Raw genomic sequence first — 22802 nt, 5'->3', positions numbered from 1 at the left:
ATTTTTTTTTTTTTTTTTAAAAGAATAATTCTAAGAGACTTGACACTAGTATAGTTGACCAAAAAAAAAAAAAAAAAAAGGTTCAAATTTGAGTGGTATGTTATCAACTTTGTTTTGAGTAAAAATTGTCACATGACAATTAATGGAGTAATTGTATATCTTAAAAAAATATAACAAGATAATTTTCAAATGATAATTATTTATTTATTAGAGCAATGGGATGTAGAAAGTGTTTTATTTAAGTATAGTATTTATTTTCACCCAAAAAAATTGATTTGCCCAGCTCAATTATTTTGGATTGCCGCCCAAAGATATTTTATCTCCCTCTCTCAATTCAAACACGAAATGGTCTGGGAAGTCTTTGTTAATGTGCTGCAATGGGTAAAAGGACGCAGACGAAGAATAGAAAGATGGTCAAATAGTCGCCCACTTGATCGGTCTTTCTTTACTTTTTCCAACCCAAGCCCTAACATTCTCTCACCTTATTCAGCGTAGATACTGAGAATCGAAGTGAATGGAGTGTCCATTTCTCTGCGAATAATCACAAAAAATGCCGAATTTCCATGTCCTTACATTCGAATCCATCTTTTCCTCTTTCAATTGGTGTAGATTTCACTCCATTGGGTAACAAATTTGAATCCACAGCTTGTTATACCATTCTATAATATCGATTGGTTTTGTTCGAATTCTGGTTGCGAGTGGTGACATGAAGATCGAAGAGTTGGACGATGATGTAAAATACGATCAAGATCGTGTTGGTGGAGGAGGACAGATTGTTCAGGTCGATGCGAAGAGAGCATTAGTTGGAGCGGGGGCTCGGATCCTATTCTACCCGACCCTGTTGTACAATGTGTTCAGCAACAAGATTCAAGCCGAGCTTAGATGGTTGGACGAAGTTGAGCAGGTTTTCTTTCTGATTTTTCATATATATATATATGTATAGCATAGGCATTTCCATATTTATGCGTTTGTTCATTTCTTATTGCAGATTTTATAAAATTTATATGCTTTAGATTGTACACCTTTCTGAATAGCTTGTTACAATCTGATTGGTTTCTGAAATATGTAGGAATAGAAAATTTCAATTCGGATGCTTTGTCGTTTTGATGGGATTGTGTTTTAGATGTTTCCTTGGTCATTCCTAATTTTTCTTCTGGCATTGAGAAAATTGTAGGAACATAGAAGAAAATACTAAATAGAATGTTGACTATTTTGGATAGATTGTTTGATTTTTGAATTGTTCTTGACTTCCAGTTTGGATGTTGGGAAAATGTAATAAAAGGGAAGAAAATGGGATATTTGTTCATACGGTTGTTTTGATTAGAGAAACGAATTGAATTAGTAGGTTAGAGAAAATGGGATATTTGTTCATACGGTTCTAATTGAGGCATGTGCAAAGCTTCCATTTACATTGGAAAAAGCAATTAACAAGTAGGTATCTTATAAATTACTCCATAATTCATTTTTTTCTTCTTCAATTGGTTAGAGAAAGTCTCCTCTGAGCTCAATCAAATATATTTTGGAGCTGCAACCTTCCTTCCTAACTCTTCTTTGGATAAAACAACATCATGCAGAAAGTTAACACACACTCTCTCTGTCCTCCTCCTTTCCGATCATCTGAGAAAGGTCTCTAATTAAACTCTTAAATATTTATGTTTAATCTGATGGATATGGCAAGGTTAACATTCTTGCACACATCCTTGCTGCAACCTCAATGGGATTCATCTTCACCGGCGCTGCTATTCATTTTTACTGGAAAAAGTCTAAATTCTCGAAAGAAAACTATATTAGTCCGCGATTTGAGAGAACAGGCTCTTCTCATGAGGAAAACATGAAACTTTTTCTCATTATGTTGGTCAGTATATATATCTGCTTTACCACACACACACACACACACACACACATAGATATTAACCACTTGGTAACTGTTAAATGGTATATACATATATAATTCTCAAAATCTTAATTTTGTTTTATAAAATATTTAATTATTTGTTATATATATATATACTTTGTGTAGTTAGGCAAATAGGGTTTAAAGATGCAAGTGAGTGTCCCCAATTATGCAAGTTAGCTAATGAATATTTGAGGAAAACCAAAGACCGCGAAGAAAAAATGTATGAGTATTTTGCTAAGGAGAAAAATGCTGAGTCACTGTATGTCAAGTTGGTGGAGGAATTCCAAACCTGTATTCTCAGATATTTTGCATTTCGTTGGAGCAAAGCTTCTTATATGATCACCCAGGTGTATATATATATATATACATACACACACTTTGAATTTAATCCCAACTAATTAATTAATTATATTAATTTGTTGATAATTTATTTATTAATTTAATTGTCTACTTTCTTAGGTTGAAATTAATTGCAGGTTTTAAGTGTTGATTATGAGAAGAAAATTGTTTTGATTTGCATAAACGAATTGAATTAGGAAGTTTTCTCATGTTGTTCAGCTTTTGTGAGGGTTAATTACTAGGCATACTAGGTTGGGTGAAGAACTTTGGAGGACGGGTTTCAAGCATGTGCATTTCTTCTTTGTTAATGATTTTGTCTTAATTTCTCCATTGTCCTCTTGAAGTTTCAAAAGCTTAGTAGTTTTTTTTTCTTCTTTTCATGAGTTTGATATAGATACTTCTTTCTTAGAAGAGTGTCCTTTTTCATGTGTTTAATAGCCTTTTTTTTTGCCTTAATTAATTTCAACTCCTATGTAAAGTGTAGATTATTTGCAGTTGTCCAAAAAATGGGTCATATTTCTTGTTCAGTTTGAGGCTTTGAGAATGACTTTACCCCATCTTTATGTTTGTTTCTCATGAAAAGAGGTCTTATTTATATTCCCCCAATTTTCTTCTACTTCCTTCATTTTTTATTTTTTATTTTATTTTTGCGTTAATGTTCTGGTCGGCTAATTATTTCTAATAATTTGTCATCTAGAGACATGCGGGAAGCTTGTTAGAAGACTTTACACAAAGGTAGATCAGCACGCTAGCAGTGAGTGGAAACTTTTTGGTTGCTGGAGGCTTAAGCTTTCAAGGAGAACTTACTTGTAAGGTGAGTTGATATATGTGCCATTGTCTATCTCTTCTTATTTTTGTTTCTTTGAGGGTGAGGTGGGAGAAGAAAAGTAGGAGAAGATTTGTGAAATGCAGCAATTCAAGGTCATTAGTTGATCTTAGTGGGCAAAAACCTCCATGGAAATATAAAGACAGAAAAATAAAGAAATATAGGAAGAATTAGTATCTACTTAAGTATTTGATTTTATTAATTTGGTTCTCTCAAACTCTACCAACATTTTTTCATTTCTCTCTTAGAAAAGTATTCAGAATCCTAAATGAATTTTGTAGCAGCATAACTTTTTTGTAGATTTTTTTTTTTTTTTTTTTTTTTTTTTTTTTGACATAGGTACTAATTGTATTTATTCATTGTTTGTTTTGCAGATTTTTGGATGGGCTCATGCAATAAGACTTCAAGCTCTTTTTGTTTAAAATAGTTTAAATAGTGTATGTCCAAGTCTTTGAACCATTTGTTTAGGAATCTATATCTCATTTTTGTCTAGGATCTTGAAACATTTTATTTAAGATACTAGCTTGTTTTGATCCAAATTATTGGAGTTAAAATTGTTTTAGATGCTAAGACTCATTTTTTTACACGATGGGCTTTATTATGTGTTGTAAACAATACATTTTTTGGTTGGTGTAACTTATACAATATCAAGTATTTATTTGTTTGCATAATCGTGTTGATGTGATAATTTATTTTTTTTTATTATTATTTTTTTTTATAATGTTTCTTTTGTTTATAATGTTAATAATTTATAGGTTTGCCACAAATTCTTATCGTGTCACGATAAATATGTGGCTTATTTTTGGTATTTGCCACAATATATATTTTTGGTTATTAAATTAAATTTTATTTTATTAATAATAGAATAGCCACGGATAAACTCCATGGCCTATTTTGAATAGTTGCCACGAGATGTATTCGTGGGCAATTAGATTTATAGCCACGAATGAACTCTGTGGCCTTTTTGGATATTTGTCACGACATAGATTCGTGGGCAATTAGATTTATAGCCATGAATGAACTCCGTGGGAAAAAGGTTAAATTAGTCACGATACATATTTTCATTGCAAAAGTATTGAATTAGCCACGATTAATTCCTATATCGAGATTGCTAATTGCTACGAAAGTATTGTTATTTAGCTACGAAATAGCTTGTGGGAATAGGAGGTATTTTACCACGAGTTCAAATTTTATGGCAAAAGTTTCACATTTTGCCACGAAAATTTTTATTCGTGGTTATTTGCAATTTGTGACGGAGCTACGTCCACGACTGAGCCACGAGCTATTTCTTGTGGCTAAAAGGCTTTTGCCACGAAATTTGAAGGTTATTGCCACGAAGTGTCTTGTGGTAAAAGGCTTTCGCCACGAAATTTGAAGGTTTTTGCCACGATGTGTCTTGTGGCAAGAACCCTAATTTGTTGTAGTGTGATTTTGTAAATAACTTTCGTAATGAGATAGAACCAACTATCTTTAACCATTTGTTGTACTATAAAGCCTATCGTCAAGTTAACCCAAGCTACAATCCTGGGTTTAGACTCTACGACCATAATATCAATTACATGGAAATTTTTGTCAAAGTAAGAATTCCTCATATCATTAAGTCTCCTCTAGAGATTGAGATATCTCCAGAAGATAAAGAAATAATAAATGAAGAAAAGATGTTGTTGGAACAATTTGATCTTGGCTACAGAAATGAAGAAAGTAGATCACCAGACAGCACTGATGCTTATTTGGTCTGCAAGCACGAAAAAGAAAGAAATGACAGTCCAACAGATAGCACTATTGACAGAAATTTGTCCAATATGCAAGATTTTTAGAGAAAAAACAAATTCGCCATAGTGTACAGATAAAAGCAGCTTCAGTATCGAAGAAAAAGTAGAATTTTAACAATGTACAGATAAAAACAGATCTACCAAAAGTAGATTCTCAACAGTAAAGGTTAATAAGACTCTCCAAAAGTCGACGTCAATAGTTCAGCAATAATTCAAGCCATCTTATCTCTAAAGCATCTTGAATCTCCACCGTCCATGCAATATCTTCAATCTCAGCCAAAGATTCATCTCCCTCATTTCCTATAAAGGGAGTCTCTCTGCTCAAGCAATGATCATCGAGTTTTAGAGCAATCAAGCCAAAAGCCCTCAAGCATTCCAACTTTTAGTTCCCAGTGTGTTTTCTTTATTTCAGAGTGTTTTCTTTCTGTAACATATTATGTGAGAGTGAATCCATGTATAAACAGTGTGTATCCATGTATATATTTCTTATAAAATAAATCATCCAGTTTGCTTTTATTCCAAAAAATTTCTTATCCTTATTTAGTATTCTAAGTACTTTCGGTAAAAGATTTCAGTCGACAAAAAGATCAAATATATAGATTTTATTTAGCCAGACAGTGTTGATCCTAGAATTTTCTTGAATCCAATCAGTACAAGCAGCCTTAGTTTTAAGTTAACAATTTTTTCTATAAGTTGACTCGAATTATTGGCTTGTTAGCCCGTCTTTGCCAGTGTTCAGGCGTTTCTATAGGGCGTTATCAGAGTGTTATTAGATTCGTCAGTCATTTCTGTGATTTAATTGTTATTTTATCTTTATGATTTTTGCATGCTTCTATCTAGTTAGGTTCAACTTAATTTTAGTATCAGAGCCTATACTGTTTTGTTAAATTTAATTTATATATAAGATCTTTTGTCCAAAGAAGTCTCTAAGTCCATATTAATCTACTGTGAACTTTTAATTTCATATTAAATAGTTGTTCAAGTATCTTTTGCAAATTTATTTTAAACTCTAAGGTTTTTTTTCGAAAGTATAAACTCTAAGGTTGTTATAACATAAAAAGTATTGTTGTGGGTCTTTACTAATAATATAGCTTGTTGTGTGGTATAAATCATAAAGTGAAGTCCATTTTAGAGAAATATTTTGGTGGTCCATCCAATTATTGAAACTTCAAGACCTTATTCCCATTACATTGTAGTATTTGGGCTTTAAGCCCATGTATTGGTAAAAATCCCAAAAATATTTGAGTGCGCTTGACTTTTCAATTTAGACACATTTATACAAAGTTCAACACTTGAAATTAGATTAATTATATATGTAAAATTTCAACTAAGTGCATTAATTTGAACGGCTTAAAAAGTACAATTTTATCTTAAAACACTAGTTTTTTTCTAGTAATGACGCAGAGTCTAACCGTCTGATAAATCCACATGATTTTATGTGATTTATCACATGAAGTGTGATTTATTGTATGTCAAACTACTCCATAATGCAACTGTGGTCTCCTCACAGATCCGAACTTTTTTCAGACAAAAATATACTCCATTATTATATCCTTGTATTTTTGATCTCATACATAAGAGTGAAAGTAAGAAGTTTGGTCAAGCAAGAACCTAAACAATAATGAGCTTTAACCCATTATCAAAATCCAATTGGCTAAATGCATTCATAATATTGGATTATCCATTTCTATTAGAAGGGGGCTTTATTTTATTAATTAGTTTCAACTTTCAATTGATCATGTGTGTTGTGTATGTGTGTCTTTCTTTCATTTGCTTTTCCAACAAAAGGTGTATATGTATATATAACAAAGCAGCAATTAGGAGGAGAATAACAAAAATGAAAGGGCCAAATCTAAGTATTTGAAAATGTTTATAAACCATGTAAAATAAAGTACAAATATTGTAATTGATACATTACAACCCTCATTATATAAACATCAATTAAAAATAAACTATTACAAACTTTTTAACCAAACATATGTATAAGCTGATCAAACTTGGAATTGCTTTTCGACAAAAAAATAAAAAAAACTTGGAATTGCCTGACTTATCAAAGAAAAATAAAAAAAATCTTGGAATTGCCCTAGCTGAAACAACATGGATTGCAATGACAAACACATCATCCCAAATACAACCTTATACAACAAACTTAGGGACTCTCCATAGACAACCAACTTTTGAAAAGGTGTATATATAGCAAAGGATGAGAAATTTAACATCAAAAAGATAATTAAAGCCACCCGCCTCTTTCCTTTTATGAGGTTGGCCTGAAACCCATAGGAGTCTTCTAACACAGACACCGCGATAGCCAACTGCCAAATAATGATCATATACAAAGCCCCTAAACCATATATGATCAGTATAATGGAGAAAATCACCAGAGTGGTATTAAGACTAATACTAACACTAGTAGTACCAGCTGTGTGTGCCCATAAGAATGCACATACGATTATGATTATTGCGAAAACTAGGGTATAAGCAAAGAAAGCCAAGAACGTGGACAAGAAAGTGAGCACGAGTCTCTTCCAAACCTTTGGGACGACACTCATGACCTTCTTGAAGGTCACTTCGCGAGCCGTGTAAATGCATGCAATGGTGTAAACTACAGCAGAAGTGGAGAGATGAGACAAGATGAAGAGTGAGATGGTACATGCAAGTTGGAAGAGCCAATAGGTGGTCCTTTCGGATGGTATGAGATTGGAGAGCTTGTTGTACCTCTGCGTGCCGGCTTGTGCGTCTATTAATTCGGCTTCGTTGTGTATGATCCTAGATTTGAGTAATTCGGAGACTTTGATGTGAGCTAGGAGGATGAAGGAGAGTGGGAGGATCAAAGCTAGAGTGATTTTGGTAAAGATCTTCCTCCATGAGATGATGATCTTGTAGGCTTCTCTGCAGATGCCAAAAGGGCCTAGGAATTGCATTTCTTCTTGTTCTCTGTCCATGCTTTTTTTGTTTTCCTTCAATGGATGAGAGTTGGGGAGGTGAAGGCTGAAGAGGGGAAGATTAAATATGGAGATGGAGGACTTGGATGATTGGTTTTTAGGAAGGAGCATAGGAGATAAGGTTGGATTTTTATATATCAAATTGCCCTTTACTGTACCTTTAATAACGGAAATGAGTTTGTATTATATATATTTCATATGTTAGTCGCACTAATTATCTTTGGAGAAGAGAAGGGCAAAATGGTAGATTGGTCTGAACATGGAAGGTTTAATTGGAAGAGTACCATTAGTTTTTGAGTCAACAACGCACAGCCATCTCCTATGAATGGTCTCAATATTTAACGGCCTTGATTTAATGAGAGTGATTGGTCCCATTTTCATGAACGAAAAGAAATGGCAAGATAATTGCTGAAACCTTATTATACTTGACAAAGCAATAATATGGAATTGAAAATGATTGAGGGTTACACAGTTTGTTCAGGTGATCAATGACATCATCTTTCCATCACATAAATACAAATTGATTGACTCTAGGGTACGATATTCGATTATGAAAAATAATTTTTGAAAGATTAAATATTAGATAAATTGACATGTAATAAAAAAAAGGGATTATTACATATAAATGAGGTTAGGGTACCATATTTACCTAGAGGCTGAGTCAAAGTTCCATAGTTTTCTTAAAATGAGTTTGACTAAATTGCTGAGGTGGCACATGGAGTTTTACTGTTTAAAAATTGTGTTACCTAAAATGCCCTTCCCCTTTTTTCTGTGTTGCCTAAAATACCCTTAAGGTGATCAAGCGCCCTTTTTAGCTTTACCTTTCGCATATCTCTGCCCTAGTTTCAAACCCCAAATAAATCACTCTTCTTCTCCCTCCGAATTTTTCATCTGTCCTCACCGATTCTTCTCTTTCCCCACAACTCTCTAAACCCAACCTCCACTCCTAATTCCTTTGTCCATCCCTCATGGTTTGTTCTCATCTTCCACGGTGTCGTGGCTGTGATTTCTTGCGCCATGGTTCTGGGTTGCTTTTCTTTATCGAGTTTGGGTCGCCGAGTTTGTGAATCGCCCTGTTCTCCAGCAATTCCGGCTGGTTCTTCTCCGGCGATTGCTGTTGGGTTACGGGTTCTTTCCGGTGAGCTTTTGAATCGCCGGTTTCTCCAGCGATTCTGGCTGGGTTCCTTTCGGCAAGTTTCTGAATCGCCGTTCTTTCTGACGATTTGGGTTCTTTGCGTCTCTGTTCTCCAACGATTTCGCTACGTCGTTTTTCTTCGGCGAGCTTGTGAGTCGCGGCTGGGTTCTTCTCTAATCGCGGCAGGGTCATTCCGGCGAGCTTGTGGGTTGCCATTCTCTGGTGATTTTTGACCGTTTTCTTCCAGCGAGCTTGTTGGCTGGCTGTTCTTTGCTTCATTATCTCGCCGGCGATTTCGGCTGGCTCTTCTCCAACGAGTTGTGGGTAAGTGCGGATTTTGATAATAAACAAATAATAATAATAATAATAAATAAAATTTTTAAAAAAAAATAAATAATAATTGAAGCAATTAAAAAAAAAAATTTGGTTAAGTACTGATTTTGCAGCAAATAAAAAAAAAAATTTGAAGCAATTAAATTTTTTTCGGGTAAGTGTTGAGTGTATGGTGGTTGTTGGCAGTGGTTTGAATGGTTGAATTGTTGATTGGGTACTCTTTTGCATGTGAATTGCGTAGTTGATTGGGTTCCCTTTGCAATATACATTGATGATAAATAAATAAATAAATAAATAAAAAACATGAAAAAATTTCACAGTGGCCAAATTGGGTGTTGGCACATAGTGAAATTTCTGAAAGGATTTGTAGGTAGAGATGAGCGAATGTCTCCAAACCTTAATTAATTAACAAATCTATTTGCCCTAATTTCAATTTCAATATTTGATTTTCAATTGTATCCAAACATCTTATTTTTTTATATTTCCATTAAAATGGTATCTCTCTTTGATTTTGGATCATGTGTGTGATAATGAAATTATGTGTTGATTTGTAAGGTTACTTTCAAATTTGGACAAAAATAAAATGAAATGCTCTATAGTTTGCTGATGTAATGAGCTTAAAAATTTAAAATTATATGTTTTGAATATATATCTATATCAGTCCATGGCAACTACTGCTTAATGGTAAATAAGCCGTGAAACTACTTTGATCATATGGAGCTTATTAGTTGCATCATGATTCCTACTCATACTGCGTGGACTCATCACCTAAGAAGTCTTTACTCATGCTTGCTGGTACATTTGCTTTCCTTTGTTATGTTATTTATAATTTTCCTAAAGGCAACTTAGTGATAGAATGGAATTAACATGGTGAAAAACTGAAAAAAATAATATTAAATAATATTAGTTCTTGTTGTCTTCTTTGTTTTCTGTGTGTCATCACACTCTAAAGCCTGCATATCTGTAGCAGAATATGTGTTGTGACTTTGCTTTCCTTTGTTACTATCTCAATCCATGTTAAGTTTTATCTTGTCCTTCCCTTTGCATTGTCTTCAATATGGACCATGTCACTTTTGTCGCGTATGTAGTTATTGTTTTTTTTTCTAGTTGCATATGTAGTTATTGGTAGCCAACTTAATCATTTTTTTAAATTTTATTTTATCTTATTCCCAATGTGTGTTGCTTCATCTATCTCAACTCTCATGAATGCATTGCCAGGAAAGAAAAACCATCTGAAAATTGTATTTATTCCTAATTTTATTCTTTCTTGTGTTAGCATGCATTTTCTCAATATTTGCATTTCCCCACACTCCATCTATGAACATGTTTGTTAATCACCCCTCATTCCATCCTATAAATTATGTATGGCTTATATAATAATTTTTTTAGTTTTAAAGGTATACGTCAACTGCACATAAAAAAACACTTCCCTACTTAATGTAACTTGTTTTAAATTCTGTAAGGAATGTCATCTTCAATTTGTCCTTCTGTATGAATAATAAAGCCTAGGTAATGAAATTATTCGCATTTTAGTATCTAATAATTTTCAAATTTTGCTTTATCTTCATTTGTATTCCTAGTTTAAGTAAATTTACATTACAAATATTTAGTTCTATTTTCTAGAATTTATTTCAATACCTATAATTAGATTGTCCCTACATTAGTTCCATTAATCAAAATAATAGCACCAGTACATGGTATGTACTAAGTAATTTCAACTTAATGTATATTTTCAGTTCATACATAACTAAGACAAAAGATAACGTCTCCATGCTGATCCATGATGTAAAGTTATAGTAATTAGAAAGTCACTTGTTTTCCCCCCAAATTTTCTCATTATTGTCACAGTTCCATTATATGTGTCTTTTATATGTTACTATGTGCTATTTATTACTTCTTCCCTTTTCTAAGATACATCATGTTACATTTCTTAAGACTCTGTCACAGACTTCCAAGAAATTTTTTAAAATCATAGAAAAAACTTTCTTATTCTAGCTAAAGCTTTCTATTAGTCTTTCCACTTGCTAAACCATTTCCATTGTTGACTTTCTTAGCATAAAGCCATATCTGATTAGCACATCACTCACTCTCTAATCACTTCCAATATTTTTGACAACTACCTATACCACCAGAATATCACTTCTCCATTTCTGGTTGAATCCCCATCACTATGGCCACCATCCACCATCCTAATTGTCTGCTAGCAACTCCACTAAAACTCACCACTTTGACATCTGTAGATAACCATCAGTTCATCACAATCAACCTTACTGAAACCTAATTGCATAACTGTCATTGTCTATCCCATATTCACACCATGACAATCAAATTCACTTCCATAACCCCCCCCCCCCACCTCCATTACCACCTCTCTCTAAATTTTTTTTTTCCCCCCTTTCTCCAAAATTTCCATTTTCGTTTTCTAAGTTCTCTAAAACTGTTATTCTCTTCCTATTGAGATATTCTCTACACTCTTTTATTCTCTCTCTAAATTATCAGCAATTATGTCAAAGTACGGCTATCCTCGTATTCTATCTTTAAAAGTCAGTACCTTCCACTGAAATTTATTGTGATACTTCGTTCTTTTTAGAATATTTGTTTCTCTAAAATTCTACCAACTCCCTCCAAATCTTTTGGCAACTTTTTCTCACTTTAACATTTTATTACGATCTCGGTAAAATTACAAAAATTCTCTTGATTCTTCCTAAATTTCTTAGGATAGCTCTTACTTTTTCAGGATCAGCTTGCAAACCATCGGCTGATCTGATAAAGCCAAGAAACACAACTTTGTTGCACAGAAAGAGCATTTTTTCAAGTTTACTTAAAGCTTCTCCTTACGGAGAACCTCCATGACTTGGTGCAAATGGACTAAATGTTCTTTACTTGTATGATTATATATTAATATGTCATCAAAATTTAACCACAAATGAGCCCAAGAAAGGTTTGAGTACCTCGGTCATAACTCGTATAAATATGGTAGGAGCATTAGATAGTCCGAATACCCAGATTTTCTTCGAACAGGGGGCTGTTGTCCCATTTTACAATCTAGCACCACTTTGGTTATTTGGTATCATATTTTCAATGTCATGTATTTATTGTAATCCAAAATCAGTAAATTATTGGTCCCATTGACTCTTTCAAATGGAGTAGCATATTCTACTGGATCATTTAAATGGATGATTTTTTATCACTCATTGTTGTAGGGCAAGCTTAGTAAGAATATGTTTTTGTAGTGGACATGCTTGATAGCTTAGTGAGAGCAAGAGATTTGGTGGCATTAAAATTTTAAAAGGATAGATTGGATAAGCCTTTTAATGTTGAAAATTCCTGAAAATTGAAATGAACAATTTTTGTTGCTAGTATTTGTTTTCTAAACTAATATGTGTATAATGTTTTAACCCTAGACTCAGGTATTTCTAACATTCTTTACCACCCATGGATAATATGGTCTCATTCTTACTTAAGCTATATTCCTAGTCTTACCCTTAATGTTTCTTACAAACCTCATTTCAGCTATGGTGAAACTATGAACAAGTTTATTATTTGCTTGGTAAAAAATGTTTCATTCTATATTTTGCTGGTCTTATTGTTGGCTTACAAATATTTCTTAATTATCATATACTACGTCAAAATAGTTGGTATGATAGATTTTTTATTTCGCAACATTTTAATCAGTAAGGCTGTTTGGGACTTTTGAATAACTATTTCAATAATGCAATTGTTAAAGTTTGTCCATGTTTTCAGTTTGGTACCTTCACCTTTTCCGTTTCGCCTACTTCTTTAAGGTTGGTTAATTTTTTCGTTAATGTGATACAATTAAATGTAGTAGTAACCTTTTTTTTTTTTTTTTTTTTCTGACAGTGTGATTGAAGGATCGATTCTTGCCATCAAGACTTTGTATGGATGAGTGGGGGCTAATATTGCAATCAAGACTTCGTATAGACGAGTGGGGGCTAATAAATGTTCAAACTTAATAATTGTGTTCTTATTTTGCAAAAGATGATTGCTTCCTTTAAATTTAGTGATTTAGTTTTTTATTTCTTGTTAACTTTATTAGATTGGATGGATGATAACTTTTTTGACATTCGTGGTGACTTAAAGTATTTTGTAGACATGGTACTTAACTTGATGATTTTGATTTAATGAAAAGTAATAGATTTTGGTTGTTCTGTTTAATAAATACATGTTAGGCTCTTCTATTTAATAAGAAGGTTTATAAATTTTTCAACAGTAGTGCTAGGAAATTGATGATTTTCTTGACAAATGAATTTAGTTCCTATTTTGGAACATTGATGAATGGTCAATTGGAGTAGAAAATTGATAAGTCCCTTTTTGCCAAGGTACCATGTTTTTTAACTGAAGGTGCCACTTTTTGGCCTTCAGGTATCATGTAATAGTCGAAGAAAATTTAGTGATGCCCTAATATAATAAGCCATACAATACTCATTCTTGAAAACCCAATGCAGAGTTTTCCCTTGGAACAGAGAAGGATTAGGCAGCTGTAGAGGCCCTAGTGTAATACAATTTTCAATTGCAAAAAGCGAGTGTTTAAAAAACATGGTACCTGAATGCCTTTCCAAATGGACTTATTTTTGCAATTGAAAATGGTATTAAACCGCACACCGCTAATTAGGTTGCACATTAAATCTATAAACAACTCCATTAGGGTCATGAATAACACAAAATATTCTCCAAGTTAGCTAAGCGAGTGTTTAGAAAATATGGTACTTGGATGCCGAAAAGTGGTACCTTTAGTTCAAAAATGTGGAACCTTTGGAAAAAAAGTGGTACCTTCGCAAAAGGCACTTATTTTTGCAATTGAAAATAGTATTACACCCCACATCGCTAATTAAGGAGCATATTAGATCAATAAACAGCTATTAGGGCTATGAATAATACAAAATATTCTCCAAGCTAGCTAAACGAGTGTTTAGACAACATGGTACCTGGATGTCGAAAAGTGGTACCTTTAGTTCAAAAACGTGGTACCTTTGGAAAAAAAAGTTGTACCTTTGCAAAAGGCACTTATTTTTGCAATTGCAAAGTGGTATTATACTCCACATCGCTAATTAAGGAGCACATTAGATCAATAAACGGCTCCATTAGGGCCATGAATAACACAAAATAAACACTCGCTTAAAAAATGTGGTACCTTTGGAAAAAAAGTGATACCTTCGCAAAAGACACTTATTTTTTAAATTAAAAATAGTATTACACCCCACATCGCTAATTAAGGAGCACATTAGATCAATAAACAACTCCATTAGGGTCATGAATAACACAAAATATTCTCCAAGCTAACTAAGCGAGTGTTTAAAGAACATGGTACCTGGACGCCAAAAAAAAAACATTTATTTTTGCAATTGAAAATGGTATTACACCCTACATCACTAATTAAGGAGCACATTAGCTCAATAAACAGCTCCATTAGGGCCATGAATAACACAAAATATTCTCCAAGCTAGCTAAGCGAGTGTTTAGAAAACATGGTACCTGGACACTAAAAAGTGGTACCTTTAGTTAAAAAATGTGGTAGCTTTGGAAAAAAAGTGGTACTTTCGCAAAAGGCACTTATTTTTGCAATTGAAAATGGTATTACACCCTATATCGCTAATTAAGGAGCACATTATATCAATAAACAGCTCCATTAGGGCCATGAATGACACACAATATTTTCCAAGTTAGCTAAGTGAGTGTTTAGAAAACATGGTACATAGACGCCAAAAAGTGGTACCTTTAGTTAAAAAATGTGGTACCTTTGGAAAAAAAGTGGTACCTTTGCAAAAGGCACTTATTTTTGCAATTGAAAATGGTATTACATCCCACATCGCTAATTAAGGAGCACATTAGATTAATAAACAGCTCTATCAGGGCCATGAATAACACAATATTTTCCAAGTTAGTTAAGCGAGTGTTTAGAAAATATGGTACCTGGATGCCAAAAAGTGGTACCTTTAGTTAAAAAATGTGGTACCTTTGGAAAAAAAAGTGGTACCTTCGCAAAAAGCACTTATTTTTTAAATTGAAAATGGTATTACACCCCACATCGCTAATTAAGGAGCACATCACATATCTCTTTATATCACAATTCTATCTTTTGGCATGTGTGTCATCACATGTCTTCTAATATATAGCCCATCTACCACAATTCTATCTTTTTCCCATGTGATGATTTGACAAAAGGGTCTTACACATCTCTGTTTGGCATCTTTCATAATAGTGGCATTAATGTTTTTATGCACCTTTAACTATGTGATGAATTGACAGATTTTCACACATCTCTCTATAAAGCCAAATCATATGTCAATTCTATCTTTAAGATGTATCATTATATTAACATGTATCATCATATATATTCTAATACCATTCACTAATCTTCTTTCCATGTATCATCATTATAGTTTCCTCCTATAAATTAATTCTATCATTTGGATAATCTTTAAATTATTTCAATCATGGCTCTTTCAAGTTGTGTATGAATGGTATCTGTATATCAATACAAAAAAAATTCATTCTACAATTAAAAAAATCAACATTTGTTAATGTTACAAAACAATTCACCATTCATCAATGTTCCAAAACAGGAACTACATCCATTTGTCAAAAATATCATCAATTTCCTAGCACTACTATTGAAGAATTTATAAACCTTCTAGAACTTGAGCCTTAGTGTCTGCACTTGTCAAAAAACCACCTCATTGTCCATGGTACAAAATCCAAGTAGCTGTATCACACAAGTCTTAAATTCAGTATGCTGATCACAAAAAGGAAAGAGCAAGATCGGCAAGCACAACACAACCATTTATATTTCTATGAGGCAATTCTCATATTCTCAACTTCATACAGTGTACATTTGTAGAAACACAATCAGTTATTTTATTGAAGGAAAAATAAATACACACTTTAACACATTGAAAAATAAATACACACCAAATCCCGAAGGAGGAGGAGATGATTACATGCCTGGCGTCATTCAATCCACGCATCTCTTAACGAGTACTTTTGCTCTACATACTTTCGCTCCATACATCAACTACTGAGACTTACTAGTGCTAATGTTATGATTTTGTGCATATGTCATGTGTCTATTTATAGAGCCCAATTCACAGACATGTGAATGAATTTTACCCATGTCATGATTTGACAAATGGGACTTACACATCTCTCTCTTTGGCATGTCTGTGCCGCCAATATCCAAGGCATAATGCACACATAAACACCTTGGTCAACAAATATTAGTAGTCCATATCAGCAATGTACTCGCATTTTTTTGACAAAAAAAAAAAAAAAAAATTAGCCTATCTCGAACACAAACAAAACTCCACTGGACTTTTAGTAAAATTCTTTAGCAGCTAAAATCAGTCTTTCATTTTTCTCACTTATTATCAGCAACAAAATTAAATAAAATCTCAAAAACCAATTCTATAACTACAACTTCTCCTCCACAACAATCAATCAAAACCTCTACATACGATGATCCCATACTCCCATACTTTCAACATTTTAAAACAAGAAATAAAAATGCAAATTAGTGATTTTCAACTAAAAATTATATGTGACCCTAGTTGGAGGACTAAAAATTCCTAAAAAATTGTAAAAGTCAACATCATTCCTTCAATAATATACAAGTGATGGGCCCTAACTTTCCAGTTTTTGAGGTAAAGAGTTAAATGGCCCAAAATTATTCCCCCCCCTCTCTATTTTTAGTGCATAGGCCTTGGGCGTCCCTTCCGGTCAAGAATTTGGGCCTCACAGTCACTAGCCAATATGTTTTTCTCTCATGCCTGCCTTTGTTTATAGCTTGATATTCCTATCAACAAAACTTTATGTGATAGACAAAATTAATTTGAATTACTGAGAATATGTGATTTTTAATTTTGGATTAGTGATTATTTTTAGATTATAATGGAATCGGTGATATTTGAGAAAAAATCTAACGAAAATGTTCAAATTACGTACACAAATAAATATCAATGACCAAAATATACACATTGCCTCACTCATCGCTTTGTGCCTATAGCATCAATTTCATCTATAAAAATAATACAAGGAGATTTCTCCTTCGCAAGCTGAAAAGCATCACGAACAAGTTTTGCTCCATCCCCAATGAACATGTATGAGCAGTACAAGTATGATTTATTACTTCAATTGTAAAAAATAAATCCTAATAAACACATAAATAAATCAATCAAGAGATATTCTTTGTTATGGATGTCAAAAAAGTATAGGAAATTTATTTTTATAATTCTGAATAATGTTCTTGTCAATTTTACCAACTGAAAAAGTGAGTTCCATATAACTACTCAAGTCATTTACACAAATGCCATCTCCTTAGTTTAAGACCAGATACACTTTAGCAAAAAAAATTTGTTTACTAATTCAAACGTCTCTTAAGATCCAAACCAAAAGAGTAAATTTCCATTATACAAGCAACAAACAGAAACAAGAAACAATATATCCATTTCCTGATGTACCAAAAAAGATAAAAAGGGAAAGATCAAGTACATGAATACTTGATGCAAATTCATCAAAAGCAATCAAAATCCTAAACTAAACAAAAACATATGTTTCAAAAACTGAATTGACAGGCTTTTCAGGAAGGGAAAGCAAAAGTCTTTGGAATCTCCAAAGTTAAATATGATAGGGATTATTACATATAAATGGGGTTAGGGCACCATATTTACTAAGAGGCTGAGTCAAAGTCCCATAGTTTGCCTAAAATAAGCTTGATCCAAAAGCTGAGGTGGCACATGGATTTCAGCAAACTCAACAAAAAGATTATGTTCCAACCACATAACTTACAACTTTAAAGACAACAAGAGGTGGACAAAAAAAAAAGGATGCCAAAAACTTCAAAGACAACATAAAGATCAAAAACTTTAATTTGTCCACTTATGGAAAAATAATGTGTGTGTGTGTGTGTGTGTGTGTGGATCAAAAATTTTAATTTGTCCACTACTGGAAAAATAATGTGTGCGCGCGCATGCGTGCGGGTGTGTGCTTGCGTGCGTGTGTGTGGGTGCGTGTGAAGATATGACTTACCAGTATGAAGTGATGAAAGCACTGTAAAATTATAGAAGGTCCGTAGGATGCTATAATTGTAAAAATTATAATCCACAATAAGGGCCTTCAACTTGTTCAAGACTCAAGTTCAACCCAAATTACCAATTAGTCTTTCAAATCCTGTAAAGGGAGATCATATTTCAGTCATTATCTTCACAAATATTTATAACTAAAATTCATAAAATAAAATTAAATTAATTATATAAAAAAGTTCATAAAATTTTTCACCAAATAGGATTTAGTTTGCAAAACAAGAATTACAGGTACAAATCCCAGAACAAGATAACCCATAAACACGAGAAGCTAGAATGAACACGAACAGTCATCTTAAGACATATACATCGACTTATTAACTATTATTAGAAAATCGAACAGAGAAAATGAGAAACTTTGAGAATATGTTTAATTGTTTTGTTGTTTAATTGTGGCATTCATATTAAGTCATCAATTTAATATGTACGTTCTACAATATATTTATATATATGCATGGGTGTAGAATATATTAGATAAAAAAAATAAGCATGATGCATCTTAATGTTGATATTTATACAAAAAGTAGTGTTACTCTTCAATTTAGTTCTAATTTCTATTTCTAGTTTGATTCCAAATAATGCAAAGAGGTGTCATATTAGTATTACCAATGCTATGTCTTGTTTTATGACCATATGCTTATCTTTTTGGGTTTTTCTGCATCCCTTTTGATAAAACTGAATAAGTACTTAATTAATTTATTTATTATTATTTATTTTTATAAGTTTAAGTACTAAAGTTTTAGGAGTTAAGTGAAGTCACTGCCACTTAAAATTTTACCTCATTTTAAATGACTCTAATTTATTTTAAGTGATATTCAAAATATGTTGTTGAATGCACATAATTGGATAAAAATTAAGTACTAAATTGGGTTATCAAACAGTATATCTATTTAGGTATGAATTCATGCTTGTATGTATCTATGTGTTTCTATATTTATATAATAGAAGAGGGATGGTAATTTGATTGACTTTCTTTCATATATGCATTCAGAACCTGGCAACGAATTCAATAAGGCATCACTAACAGAATACAACCACATGAGTTTTGGAGGACCCCCTGTTATAGCACAGACAGTTGAGGAAAATGATAGGCTTTTGCGCAATCATGAAAAAGGAGTCTGCAATTGGTAATTAACTTTGAAAGGTCCTGTAGTAATTGTGAAAAGGCTTCTTTTTTGCAATTGGGCAGGCCTCAGAAATTAAACTAAAAATGCACTACTAACTCGTATATATGTATATTACATATATGTTATCCAATTTTTTGCTAACATGCCTTACGATGGGTTATAAAAAAAAATTTATATCACATTAGTCACTTCCAAACATTATGCAGGCCATCATCTTATCACTATGTGGATTTAAGAACTGTAATGGCATCCAGATTCATTATTGCTTTATACTTCTGGGTTTGATCTAGCTTGCTCTTTTTTGCTTTCCCTGCACTATTTTCTAAAGAAAGAAGTGCACAAAATTTCTATAATTGTGAGTCCGGGTACTGTATACCCTTGTATAATTGAAAAAAAAAAGATTTTTATTGTGTTCTACATCCATGACTGAAAAACACCACCTAAAATAAAAAGTGAAATAAGCTGTGAAGAATCACTTGACCAACAACTCTAATCATAGTTTGAAGCTTTCCTCCCAATATTTGATAATTTAATAAACAATATGATAATTAATACTATAATATATCTAATGAGAGTTGGCAATGTTAGTTGCTAGCTCAAGGTGTTAAATTATTAGTAAAGTACCACCTAGATTGAAATATTAGTTAACAAACAAAGGTAAAAATAAGAAGTAAATAAACATAAACTAAACACAATCAAAAAGTAAAAAAAGCTTGTGTAGAGTATATATTCGTGTAGATATATATAATTATACATATACACACAAGTATATACTAGTAAGTACTCTATATTTTACAGTAGCAGAGGCGGTGGTTAATCATCAAGCGCTCTTGTTTTGATGTAGGCGTGGGTATAAATGGAGTACCTTTGTCATTACTTTACCTTTTTATTTATTTTTTGAAAGTTAATTACTCTTCCTTTTTTCACTTCCTTCAAATGCCGATTTCCTTTCCTCTCTCTCTAGAATACTGTCATGTTTCTCTCTCTACCATGCTCCTGATCTGCTGCTGTTTCTCTCTCTCTAAAGGTCTATTTTAAAGAGGGTTTCTCTGGGAGCATGAAACATTGCACACAGTACATGTTAGTTTGGCTGATGAGCTAAAAGCCAGGAGGGTTGTAACAGAGAGCCACTAAATTTAGTTAATACCCTTTGAGAGGAAATTTTCAAAATGTAGGACAGAGTACCAAAAGTAGCCCACAATCTGAAATCAATTTTTTTATCCTCCCACTTTTAGTTGGTTCTCTCTCTCTCTCTCTCCAACTGAGAATTACTGTATCAAACACTTGTTGAATTTATACTGGATTTCACCCATACTATATAATGCAAAATAAGAAGTGAGTGACACTTTTTTTCTTATTATTATTTTATACTTTCTTCACTACTTAAGTCTCTACAACAAGGATAGGATATTCAGATATAACAAGATTTACCTTTTATGTGTATGGTGCTGTGTGTTTAGCACCTTGTGTTCATGTCAACTATATATATCTGGTCTACAAAAATAAATATGTTAAACTAGTAACAAAATTGATCCCAAAAAAATAAAATAATTAACTTACAAAATAGCACAAAACATAGAATAGTTATTTTGCTAACCAAATATCATGAAAAAAAAAAAAAAAATTGAGATTACCGTATAAATTTAATCTTGCATCAATATTTCAAATTTTAATTGAGATTAACTATAAAAATAAATAAAAAAACACAACCACAAAATAACCAAAACATAACTCAATAATGTTAAATACGAACTTAAATAGCATACATCAAACATTAACAGTGATCAGATTCAATTGCACAAATTATCGGGGGAGATCCATCCAAAATGGGTGTGTGTGAGAGAGAGAGAAAAAAAATTACCTCAAACTCTAGATTCGTCCTTGAATTAAATTGTGAAGGAGAGAGAGATATAACCTAGGTCTGGCTTCATTTCACACCAAATAGAATCGGTCATCAGAGAGAAACAAAGTGGAGAAGACCTCCATGTTCGCTGATGTTGTGTGCTGAGATGTGTGGCCTGCCTTGAGCTATTACAGAGAGGGGGAGAGAGAGAGAGAGCACTTGAGTTTTATGAAGTGAGGGTTAGGGCAGAGAGAGAGAACACTTGAGCTTCACGAGTCTGGCACGAATGGAATGTGAAAAAAGGATTAGGGCTTAAAAATATATAAATGTAGAAAAGGGCATTTTAGGCAACACATAAAATAGGAAGAAGGGTATTTTAGGCAATAGAAATATGAAACAGTATTTTTCTATGTGCCACCTCAACATTTGGGTCAAACACATTTTAGAGAAATATAGGACTTTGACTCAACCTCTAAGTAAATATGGTGCTCTAACCCCATTTATATGTAATAATCCCTAAAAAAAAATAGTTGAAAGAGAATTCATATTATAGACTTCTTTTATATGTGATTAAGATGATGAGAATGACTGGACGACTAACAAAGTCACGCAGCCATTCTTTTGTCATTATAGTAACTTAGTCTTCACTTTTCAGATTATGTACATCACATAAATTTTCTTAAATTTTAATTTTAATGATCAATTCCATGCATAGTATAATAAAAGTTTTGAACTAAATTTTTTTTAATTTTAATTTTAATTTACCAATTCCATATATAACATAATAAAAGTTTTAAACTAAAATTTCTATAATTTCAATTCAACAAATCAATTCCATACAATCAAACATAGCATAAAGTAAATCTATGTAGTTGTGTTACTTATGTATCCAAAGCTGCCCACTCATAACTATAAGGTAAAAATCATAATACTATTCAGAGATATATCCTTGCACACAAATGTACCCAATATTTATCTCTCTCTCTTTTTTTTTTTTTTTTGGGCCGGTGCTAATTTACCCGATACATATATATATATATATATATATATATATATATATATATATATATATATTATTAAAAGTACAAGAAGGTGTTAAGGTGTTTCAAATCATTAATTTATAAATAATATAATAAAATATACTGATAAGCAAAGTTATTTATTGTTAGGATTTTTCTTTGTTAGTTGAATTTTTGGGTTTTTCTTTATTATTTTTCTTAATATATTATTTATGTGTAGGTGATTATTGGTTCCAATTAACTATTTTATTTATAATTTTTCTTTTGTAGTTCCTTCTTTTTTATTAAATACAAACTAATTATATATATACACATGTCTTGCACAAATTAATTATATATATGCATATGTTTTACCATTGATTTGTATTGATAATCATATGGAGAGGTGTAAAAGAGGCAATAGGATGTATTTGCGTCGTTAAGAGCAGCTGCACCGGGCTCTTCAAAGCCCATTTTAGGATAGCCAATAACTTG

General features: G+C 32.4%; 1 protein-coding gene and 1 long non-coding RNA gene across 2 annotated transcripts; one reads left to right on the top strand and one right to left on the bottom strand.

Moving 5' to 3' along the window:
- Positions 1 to 311: 311 nt before the first annotated feature.
- LOC132274424 (uncharacterized) lies at positions 312 to 3953 on the top strand. Its single transcript, XR_009470418.1, has 3 exons — positions 312 to 904; positions 2934 to 3050; positions 3437 to 3953. It is a non-coding gene; the product is annotated as an uncharacterized LOC132274424 (long non-coding RNA).
- Positions 3954 to 5027: 1074 nt separating this feature from the next.
- On the bottom strand, positions 5028 to 7776 carry LOC132272866 (uncharacterized). The gene is made up of 2 exons (XM_059773945.1): positions 7079 to 7776; positions 5028 to 5151 (listed from the first exon to the last, which is right to left on the bottom strand). The coding sequence occupies exons 1-2, from the start codon at positions 7774 to 7776 to the stop codon at positions 5028 to 5030; spliced, it is 822 nt and encodes a 273-aa protein (XP_059629928.1).
- Positions 7777 to 22802: the final 15026 nt, after the last annotated feature.

This window comes from Cornus florida, unplaced genomic scaffold (genome assembly GCF_030987335.1).
Source record: "Cornus florida cultivar Cherokee Brave unplaced genomic scaffold, ASM3098733v1 CherokeeBrave_3.0.0_Hap2_Chr09, whole genome shotgun sequence".
Lineage (NCBI taxonomy): Eukaryota > Viridiplantae > Streptophyta > Magnoliopsida > Cornales > Cornaceae > Cornus > Cornus florida.
The sequence above is the reverse complement of the archived record's forward strand: the minus strand, read 5'-3'. Positions and strand labels throughout refer to the sequence as shown.